The sequence below is a fragment of the Martes martes genome (assembly GCF_963455335.1).
Source record: "Martes martes genome assembly, chromosome: 18".
Lineage (NCBI taxonomy): Eukaryota > Metazoa > Chordata > Mammalia > Carnivora > Mustelidae > Martes > Martes martes.
In genome coordinates, this window is record NC_137906.1 from 8,555,592 (window position 1) to 8,566,576 (window position 10,985).

Consider the following 10,985-nt stretch of genomic DNA (forward strand, 5'->3'; position numbering starts at 1 on the left):
ATAGTTCATAAAGAAGAATAAAGGATCAAGACCCTACACACAGTTATACATTAAGAGCAGAAAACAGTGCGGAGGGAGAGATTAAAAACCAAAACCGAGGGTGCCTGGGTGGCTCAGTCAGTTGGGCAGCTGCCTTCAGCTCAGGTCATGATCTCGGGGTGGGGGGCTGGACTCGCTACTCAGTCCCCTCCCCTGCTTTGCTCCCTCTCCCTCTCAAATACATAAATAAAATCTTTTAAGGGTGGCTGGGTGGCTCAGTGGATTAAGCTACTGCCTTTGGCTCAGGTCATGATCTCAGGGTCCTGGGATTGAGCCCCGTATCAGGCTCTCTGCTCAGAGGGGAGCCTGCTTCCCCCTCCCCCTCTGCCTGCTTCTCTGCCTACTTGTGATCCCTCTGTCAAATAAATAAATAAAATTTAAAGAAAAAAAAGAAAGTGATAACTTTATAAATAAATAAATAAAATATTTTAAAAGGCTTTTAAAAAACAGAGAAAAAAAATAAGAACCAGAAGAGAAATAAAAACTGATAAAGCAAGAGCCTAGACAAATTAAGATTCACGGTGGTAGACTCAATATAAGGCCTGAGACAAACCCCCCCACCTTTTTAAAAAAAGATCTTTTAAATTTATTTGACGGAGAGAGAGACACACAGCGAGATAGGGAACTCAAGGTGGGGGGGGGGGGGAGAAGCAGGCTCCCCGCTGAGCAGGGAGCCTGAGGATGTGGGGCTCAATCCAGGACCCTGGGATCATGACCTGAGCCCAAGGCAGACGCTTAACGACTGAGCCACCCAGGCACCCCGGCCTGAGACAAACGTCACCTACATAAGGTTTAAGATCATACAGACACTGAAAATAGTACAAGAGAGCGAGGAAAGGTTTACCATGGGGGAGACCTTGGTGAGGGGTGGGAAAACAGTTGGTGCAGTGCAACATGGGGAGTCCTCCCAACCTCATGCTCGGGGAGTTTCAGACACTATGGGAGAGTGTGTGTGTGGCGGGGGGATCAGTGTCTCATGACATATATAGCTGTCTGAAGGTTTAATGGATATAAAAGATTTCGTTAGGGCTTACGTCCTCCGGTGGTCTTTAAGTTTGAAAGGGAATAAAGCAAATAGCTACTCTACGCCAGACCAGGCAACTCACTCACCATCTCATTTAATCTTCATAAAATGGCCGAATTATCTCCTCTTTAAAGAAAAGGAAACGGAAGCTTAGAGATTACATAAGGCCACGGAACAGGTAGCTAATTGGAACAGAACTGAAACCCAGGAGTGATGGAAAGGCCTATCGCTTTCCAGTCCTTGAACAGGGGACCTCCCTTGCCAGTGTTTGGCCTTTAGTACTCCTGCAGTGACCTGCAGACTATACACTTGACTGGGTCAAAAATTAACTCCTTGCGTAAGATGCAAGTGCAACACTTAAAACACATTTGTGATAATGAGTGTAGACAATGGAAACTAAGCAAAAGTGGAATTACAAAGAACTCTTAAGATTTACTCTAAATTAGAAATAATCCATTGAGCTCAGATTCCAGAAACAAGCACACAATGACCTCTGACAGGGTGGGTCTATTAAGACTGTTAGACTCCACTGTTCATGAGCTGAAAGGCTGTGTAGACGCCTCTGGCTTACCCAAGAGAAGTGCTCGGGCACTGCTAAGATGGGCTACAGCAGCAATGGATGGAAACTGGGAGAAAGAGAGGGATGAGGCAGAAAACACTTCTTACTTCTTTGCGTTTCTCCAGCAGGCTCTCCAGCCGCTCAGGTGCTCTCTGTCCTGGCCCCTTATTTCGTTCAGCCTCATACTGTCGCTGATTATTATCTTTGTGCAGACTCAGCTGAAGGGCAACTCTTACCAGGGAGGTCATTAGCTTCATGGCTTTGAGCCAGGAAAAACAAGAAAAGGGAATTATTACTTAGGTCAGAGGAGCGAGGATAGGTTCAAAAAAAGAAAAAAAAAGCTTCTTGTGGTTTCAGTGGGAAGAGGAGGAGAAAGCAGGAAGTGGGGCAGTTGGGGGAAACTTACCATGGCTGCTGCCACCACTGCAACCAAAAGACAGAAGAGAAAGAAAAAGATTAGAAAGGAAGAGGAGGGCGCCTGGGTGGCTCAGTGGGTTAAGCCTCTGCCTTCAGCTCAGGTCATGATCTCAAGGTCCTGGGATCAAGCCCCGAATCCGGCTCTCTGCTCAGCAAGGAGTCTGCTTCCCCCTGCCTCTCTGCCTACTTGTGATCTCTGTCAAATAAATAAATAAAATCTTAAAAAAAAAAAAGAAGAGAGGAAAACAAAACAAACAAACAAACAAAAAAAAAACCAAAGAAAAAGAAAAAAAAGAAGGGCGGTAAAAATGAAAAGCTAGAGCAGGGTGACCCTAAGATCTGAAGACTCTTCTGGAGTGGACTTTTTTTCTCCCTCCTTTAGGCTTCCTTTAATCCTCAGCATATTCCCAGCAGGTGAGCTATGAGAAACAAGTTAAGGCCGAAAATTGTCACTGTAATCTACCCTTACCTGTAATACCACTAGTGAGAAACTTGATTCAAGTTCAGGTAAGAAGCCTGCCCTTTGAGCAAAGAGCTCAGACTGAGGTAAGAAGGAAGATTCAGGACCAAAGAACCGAGGAAATTCCCCAGAGAACATTTACAGAATAAAAGTGAGTGCTCACCTGCCAGGGTGCTGGTGTGACGGAAGGCACGGACCTGGGAGTCTGACAGTCCAGTGAGCAGGGAGATGAGGTTGTCCATTGGGAAGCCGTCATAGAGAAGGCTATACTGGCACTGGAAGACCAAGGTCTTCACAAATTCACAGAAGCTGCCCTGGAACTTCTTCCAGGATGGACCTGGTGCTGTCAGGGGATAGTCTCCTGAGTCCTACGGGATTTATGAAAAGGATGAGAAAAGTATTATCAAGTCTATGAAACTATAGGGACTTGAGATGTCAAAACCCAATAGTATAGTAAAAATGTACCTCTGGTACACCTCATTTCCTGCTATTCTCAACTCTAGACGCATATTCAGATAACATCTATGGGTCCCTTTTGCCCCTAAGAAATTGAACTCCTTCCAAAAGCTATCCTATTTCCCAAAATCAGAAAAAAGGGAATAATGGGCCTTGTATTTTGAAATAAGAGTGGCAAGAGGATCCTGGTTGTCTTTCTCCACCTCGTTAAACTGTTCTGTCAGGTGCCGGATGATCTCAGAGTTGGACATCTTCTTGAACATCTCGGGGGTCACATTGCCTGAGGAATGGAGGAAATGAGGTACTTAAGAGAAAAATAACAGGACACTGTGACCATTTGCATACACACCTAAGATGAGCTACGGAATACACTGAAAAGAGCTTAGGTGGGGAATCAGAAGACCTGAATCCTCACCATAAAACTGTTACCATCCAACTGCGTATCTGCTATAAAGCAAGCTCTCTAGAAAATGCCAAGGAATCAAAGAACAGAAAGCAATGGAAAACAATGGTTTTTTAAAAAATCCAAACAGGGGCATCCAGTTGGCTCAGTCAGTAAAGCATATGACTCTTGATCTCAGGATAGTGAGTTCAAGCCCCACGTTGGGTGTGGAGCGTACTTTAAAAGGAAAACAAAAAATAAAGCAATAAAGCTACACCAATTCTGGATTCTTATAATGCAACCTGCCTGATATTGTCTTGCCCCAGTAAATTAGGTCACAACCTCTGGGGATCTGGGGGCCCATAGCTTCAGTGGAGAAATACAGAAGGAAATGGCTAAGGAAATAACGAATAGTAAAAGATTATTTCATTTAGAGAAAGGAAGACTAAATGATGTCCAATGGTCTGTTTTCATATTTGTGAATATCATCTTCATTGTGTTAGTGATTAGTTATTTTTCCCCAAAGGATCTTAGCTCCAAGCCAACATAGTTCCCTAACCGGATCACTTACCTATTTACCTATCAACAACATAGTTGGATCAGTGAAACTTTTCTAATGCTTTACTTTCTCCCTTTATTAGAAAACAACTAGTCTTACTCATCTAAATGTAGCGAAAGTTTCATAACGTAGGAGTAAAGGGCTAGGGAGTACAAGGGGTAGGAGTTTCCTCACCTTTACATCCACAAGATCGGATGAAAAAGTTAATGAGCTCCAGGAATCCTGCGTCCTGGTCTTGCTTGTAGCTATCCAGCCACTCATCCACCAAAGACTAGGAAAACAAGATGGATGATTTCTACTTCTGGCAATATGACAGACTGGAAATGTTATATGATTGTCCCCACAGAAACAGCTCAACTTCTGATCAAAATATTATAAACATCTTCTAAAAGGTATTGCTGAACTGGAATGGAAAGTAGAATCCCATATAGGTCAAAAATGAAGTGAAGGTAGCAATCCTGGGAGATAAGGAAGCTGATTTTTGCCCCGAGGGTTCTATTAAACACTGGAAATTCTGACTTTCTGTGCAGATAGCTTCATTGAACATAGAGCATAAAAGATAGAGCCTTTGGGTTTTCCAAGAAGAGAGCTCCAAAAGGAGGCTCCTGTAATAAAGCTAGGTGCTAGAAAAAGTCATATCATGGAAGCAGGAATGAGAAATGAACCTACAGGTTAGAAGGGGACATCAAGAAAACTAGCTTGTTATGACTAGTGGAGGTGGGGGGGGGAGAATTCTCCCTTGAGAATTCATAACCATAAGCCATCTCTCAGGTCTGGATTTGTAGTCCAGATCCACACTATCTATACGATCAGAATACTCTCAATCAGAGAATTTAATTCAAAGTGATTCTGGAATGTCCCCAGTCAACTGGAGCAAATGCAGATTCTTCCTTTAAAAGCCCACCTGTAACCCAGGGCCCAAAGAATTCCACCATATAGAGCTCCAAGAAAAATGAGCAACTCACAGTGAAACTTAGTAAGAAAATAAGGCACTGAAAATAAGAATTATCAGGAAAAAAACGGAATTACATTCGCAGACTTCAAACATTTAAAATTATTACAGATTATAAACCATGCTATGAATAAATAAGTAAATAAAATATTTAAAACACCCTTTTATTTCACAGAGAGAGAGATCACAAGTAGGCAGAGAGGCAGGCAGAGAGAAGGAAGCAGGCTCCCTGCTGAGCAGAGAGCCCAATGCGGGGCTTGATCCCAGGACGCTGAGACCCTGACCTGAGTCAAAGGCAGAGGCTTAACCTTCTGAGTCACCCAGGTGCCCCTTGATAGAACTATTAAGAGACATGCAGAATAGTGTGGGAAGTTCTAATTTGATGTCTAATTGAATTGCAGAGGATACTCGAATGACAAAGAGGCAATATCTGAAAAGAATTTTCCACAGTCATTGAAAAGACACCAATCTTCAGAGCCTAGAAGCAACATATTTCAAACATGACAAATAAAAAGGAAGTTTACACCTTTAAGCATTCTATAAAACATTAGAATACAAAAGCAAAGTTAAGTCTCAAATACAATCAAGGCAAAAAAAGATCACTTAAAAGGTATTTGCATGTAACACAAAACAATTTACAAATTAGATCTGTACAAATACATCAGCCCGTAGTCATATATGGCTCTTAAAACTAAATCAAATAAAAATTAAAAATCCAGTTCTCGGTCATACCAGTCACATCTGAAGTACTCAATAGCCACACGTGGTTACTGGCTACTATACTAAAAGATAATACATAACATTTTCATCATTACAAAATGTTGTGTTAGTGCTAACCTAGACTGACAGCTGACTTTCAGCAGCAGTAAGGGAAGTTAGAAAGCAGTGGAATAATCTTTTCAATGTGCTGAGAGAGAAAAATGGCATCTAAGAATTCTATACGCTTTCAAGACCTTTTAATAACCTTTCAAGAACAAAAGATATTTCATAACAAGCAAACAAAAAAATGAGTGTTAATAAACTCTACCTAGAGGAAATTTTAAAAGATAAACTTTGAACAAGTGAGTGAATTTGTATGCAAGATTTGAGAAGCAATGATAAGCCAAATGATAAAAATGTAAGTAAATACAAACACTGTATAAAACAGCAACATCTAATTTTTTGGAAAAAGGGAAAGAGATGTAACTAAAACATTACAACAGTATGAAAACTGGAAGGGGAAATTAGAATTAAAGTGTTCTTAGGTCCTTATAGAAGACAAGTCCAGGGGGACCTATGTGTCTCAGTTGGTTAAGCACCTGCCTTTGGCTCAGGTCATGGTCCCAAGGTCCTGGGATTGAGCCTCTGTTGGGCTCCCTGCTCAGTGGGGAGTCTTCTTCTTCCTCTCCTTCTGCCCATTCATGCCCACTCGTGTTTGCTCACTCTCTTTCTCAATAAATAAAATCTTTAAAAAAAAAAAAAAGAAATCCAAAAGCAAGAAAAGAGAGAAAAAAAGAAACGGAAAAGATAATATAAAGTGATGGGGTGCCTGGGTGGCTCAGTCATTAAGCCTCTGCCTTCAGCTCAGGTCATGATCACTGGGTCCTGGGATCGAACCCATCAGGCTCCCTGCTCCGTGAGAAGCCTGTTTCTCCCTCTCCCACTCCCCCTGCTTGTGTTCCTTCTGTCTCTGTGTCTGTCAAATAAATAAAAAAGCCTTAAAAAAAAAAGAATATAAAGTGGAGGTATAAAATGGTAGAAATAGGGGTGCCTGGGTGGCTCAGTGGGTTAGGCCTCTGCCTTCGGCTCAGGTCGTGGTCCCGGGGTCCTGGGATCGAGTCCCATATCGGGCTCTCTGCTCAGCAGGGAGGCTGTTCCTCCTCTCTCTCTCTGTCTGCCTCTCTGCCTACTTGTGATCTCTCTCTGTCAAATAAGTAAAATCTTTAAAAAAAAAAAATAAAATGGTAGAAATAAATTCATATGTATCAATAGTGACAATTAATGTAAATGAATAAAACTCTCTTGTTAAAGAAGAGATTAATAGAATGGATTAAAGAACAAAATCTAGATATAAACTACATGCAGAAAACAGACTCCAGACATACATAGGAAGACTGAAGGTAAAAAGATAAAAGGAGGGGCACCTGCTAACTCACTCAGTAGAGCATGGGACTCTTGATCTCAGGGTTGTGAATTCGAGCCCCAAGTGGGGTGGAGAAAGTACTTAAAAATAAAGTCTTAGGGGGAAAAAAGGATAGAAAAAGGTATTAGGCAAATGGTAACTAAAAAAATAAAGCTAATGTAGATGTAATAAACCAACAATTTTTTGTCTTAAAATATAAAAAGTGGTGATATATAACAAAGGTTCAATTTACTAAGGCAACAAATACTCAAAATACTTAAGGCAAAGATAAGCATGAATACGAAAGTAGTAACTAAAAAGATCATTTTTATGGATTTTTAAAAAAGATTTTATTTATTTATTTGACAGACAAAGATCACAAGTAGGCAGAGAGGCAGGCTGGGGGTGGGGGGGGGTGGCAAGCAGACTCCCTGCTGAGCAGAGAGCCCGACTCGGGGCTCCATCCCAGGACCCTGGGATCATGACCCGAGCCAAAGGCAGAGGCTTTAATCCACTGAGCCACCCAGGCACCCCCTCTTTGTGGATTTTAATACATCTCTCTGCAATTGACATACCAGACCAAAACCAAACAGAAAAACCAAAAACATTGTAGAAATATCAAAGGTGTATCACATTTAACACTTTTGATCTCACCCAAGAGAACACTCTATCCAGCAACTGGAGAACACACACCCTCTTTGAGCACATGTGAAATAATTTTGGAAATGAACTGAATGCTAAGTCATAAAGCTAGTCTCCGGGTGCCTGGATGGCTCAGTGGGTTAAGCCTCTGCCTTCGGCTCAGGTCATGATCCCAGGGTCCTGGGATCGAGCCCTGCGTCGGGCTCTCTGCTCAGCTGGGAGCCTGCTTCCCCCCCCTCGCTCCCTCCCTCCCCCCACCCCGCCAGACTCTCTGCCTACTTGTGATCTCTCTGTCAAATAAATAAAATCTTTTAAAAAAATAAATAATAAAGCTAGTCTCCATGTTTCAAAGACCACATTTTCTGACTATAATGCAATCAAGTTAGAAAACAGTAACAAAAATATAAATAAAAAAACTCCTTATGTGTGAAAATCTAAAACTGTTCTAGAAACTATAAAAATCTATGTTACACATCAATAAGACTACATCTCAAATAATCAAAATGAGTCACAGAAAACTATATAAAAATGGCTCATTTATTTAAAGAACATATTCACCGGTGACAAAAGTATAAGGAAAGACAATGGCATGATTAACAGAAAATCTATTCTAGTGGTTATCTCTGGGTGGTGAGGGGCTGCCTGGGCTGGATGGAGAGAAGATATACTATGGCACTACTAATGTTTCTTGAGCTGAGACTAGAGATATGGGTGATTATTCAAAATTTGTAAAACTATATATGAGCCTTCTACACTTTTAGATAACAGAATTACAGTAAAATTATGGGGAAAAATCAGGGAGGGAGAAAAAAAATTAGGTTTAACTGTTAAAGTGCAGCTAAAAAGTAACAAGGGTGAATAAGTTGCCACCCGTACCCATGATTTCTTTCTAGATTATCCAATGCCACTACTTGCCTCCTCCATCCTGATTAATAAAAGCAAAATCTACCCTGTTCTAGAATACTTTTAGGAAAGCAGCATTCTCTCACAACCAAGGTCTTCCTTACATCATTCTAAGGATTCACTCCACGGTCTTATCACTCTTTCTTCATATAGGTTACACATCCTACATCATCCACATTGAATCAATTTTGTAAACATTTGTCCTTATCTTTCTACAACAGGTAAGATGGTAACAAGAAACAGAGGGTGAGACCCTGTTTTACCTGCATGTCACTTTTGGCAGCTTTCACAGCATCAAAGAGATCACTGGCCGGTAACTCTGAGTCTTTCTGGCCATGACCACGTATCATTCGGGACCCCTTCTTTGGATGTTTTGCCACCTAGTAAGTACAAAGGGATCAAAAATATTATTAAAAAGTCAAAGTGATAGCAACAGTCTTATCATTGCCACACGAGTAGGATTAAGCTGCCAATTTCACAGCAGAATTTGTTCTAAAATAACAGATTCTTACATTATGAACTTTATTATTCCTGACTTTTTTTTTTTTTAGATTTTATTTATTTATTTGACAGAGAGAGAGAGATACAAGTAGGCAGAGAGGCAGGCAGAGAGAGAGGGGGAAGCAGGTTCCCCGCCGAGCAGAGAGCCTGACATGGGGCTCGATCCCATGTCCCTGAGATCATGACCCGAGCTAAAGGCAGAGGATCAACCCACTGAGCCACCCAGGAGCCCCACTTTTTTTTTTTTAAGTTTTATTTATTTATTTGACAGAAATCACAAGCAGGCTGAGAGGCAGGTAGAGAGAGAGAGAGAGGAGGAAGCAGGCTCGCCGCTGAGCAGAGTGCCTGATGCGGGGCTCGATCCCAGGACCCCGAGATCACGACCTGAGCCGAAGGCAGAGGCTTTAACCCACTGAGCCACCCAGGCGCCCCACTTTTTCTCCTTTTAAAAAGTCCCTTAAACCATTCTTTTTCCTTTCTATCTTTAATAACCTTCTTTCATTCCTCTCTCTTCAAAATTTGCCTTCCTCCTACTTCTGTCCCTTAACACTCTAGATTTTGCTCTTTCATCAAACATTACCTGAGCCTTTTCTAGGTTTTTGTTTTTGCTGCTTCCCAGACTAGGTTCAAAAGCAAAACGAAACTGATTGACTCACTGGGGTTGTTTTGAGTGGTCGCCTTGCCGCTCTCTTCTTCACACTGCGTCTGAGGCTATCTTCAAAGTCACTGCCTTCATCAGCTGACAAAGAATCACTATCCCTAGGAGGGAGTGTGGTTCTCCTTAGATACACCACCCCAGTCCCTCTGTATAAAATGGCAAATGTATAATAATTTCTTTGTCTGTAACTGTAGCCCCTTCCCCATGAGAAAAATATATTCAGATTTTTTTTTTTTTTTTGAAGAGCAGGTTTACTTTAATAGGGAGTAGCGACAAAATCTTAAAGGAAAACTTTCACTTGAAGAAAGCAGTGAAGATGAAAAATGCAAACTGGAACAGGTAAAGGACAACGCTTTCCTAAAATTCTCTCTGAACAAGAAAGTCAAACGATAGGGATCACTGCTGTGGAGAAAAATCAGCATGCCTTGGGAAGTCACACGTTAATCATATGTAAACTGGAGATTAACAGGTGCCTAGAGTTAAATTTCACCTCTTGAAACAAGTTCACAAGTGTTACTGATTAAAGTTAAATTTATATAATAGATAAAATCTGGTTCCCAGAAGTAGCACTGATAGGAAGGTGTCAGAGGAAGCCAATTAAAAAATAACCAGGAGTAAAAAAAAAAAAAAAAAAAACCAGGAGATAAATCAGATCTTGTATGAGGTTTTTTTTTTTTTCTGGAAAGATAAAAAAAAAAAGATATATTATTATAGCCTTCATAAAGTAAGCTCAAAGATAAGGATAGACCGATCTGTTTATAAAATCCCCCCCCCAAAAGGAACATCACACACCAACTAACAAGCATATATAATTTGTTAAGAAACAAATGAACTCTTCTCCTTCCCCCACCTCTCCACTCCCCACACAGGCTGTACACGCTGAATATATAAATGTATTCAAGAAAGATTTGGATGAGCCGGATGATGGACTTAGAAGATGTATTATTTTTGGTGCCTACAACATGCAGGGCAGGAAAGAGGAAAAAACAAAAAACAAAAAAACAAAACCAGCTAGTGGAGCTGGAAAGCGTTGTTGTTCTGAACCAGTAAGCTTCTCTTAACCTTTTCAGAGAGTCACAGCCATACAAAGGGAAAGCTGCCCGCACTGCAGGAGAAAGCCAGGCAATGCAGTAAGTTCTCACCAACTCCACTCACCCCTGTGAGGTCTGGTCCGAGTCCCTGTTACCATAGGGCACAATGACAGAAGAACTAGAGGATCCAGACAAGGCCCTCTGTCTACCTCCAGCTGCTCTCCGCAGCGGGGAGGACACACTGCTTGGGGAGGAGGAGGACCGCAGGGTAGGCATGCTGGTCCTGCTGCAGAAGAAAGAG

At 41.5% G+C, this 10,985-nt stretch overlaps 1 protein-coding gene across 1 annotated transcript in view; it reads right to left on the reverse strand.

Moving 5' to 3' along the window:
- STAG3 (STAG3 cohesin complex component) overlaps positions 1–10,960 on the reverse strand; it is a gene marked incomplete at its 5' end in the record, with an annotated part of 37,372 nt that extends 26,412 nt beyond the window's left edge. The window contains 7 exon segments of the mRNA XM_080831037.1: positions 1,730–1,881; positions 2,663–2,867; positions 3,159–3,235; positions 4,071–4,167; positions 8,758–8,874; positions 9,652–9,754; positions 10,809–10,960. Of these exon segments, the coding sequence (XP_080687163.1) occupies positions 1,730–1,881; positions 2,663–2,867; positions 3,159–3,235; positions 4,071–4,167; positions 8,758–8,874; positions 9,652–9,754; positions 10,809–10,960 (903 nt within the window).
- Between the last annotated feature and the right edge of the window lie 25 nt (positions 10,961–10,985).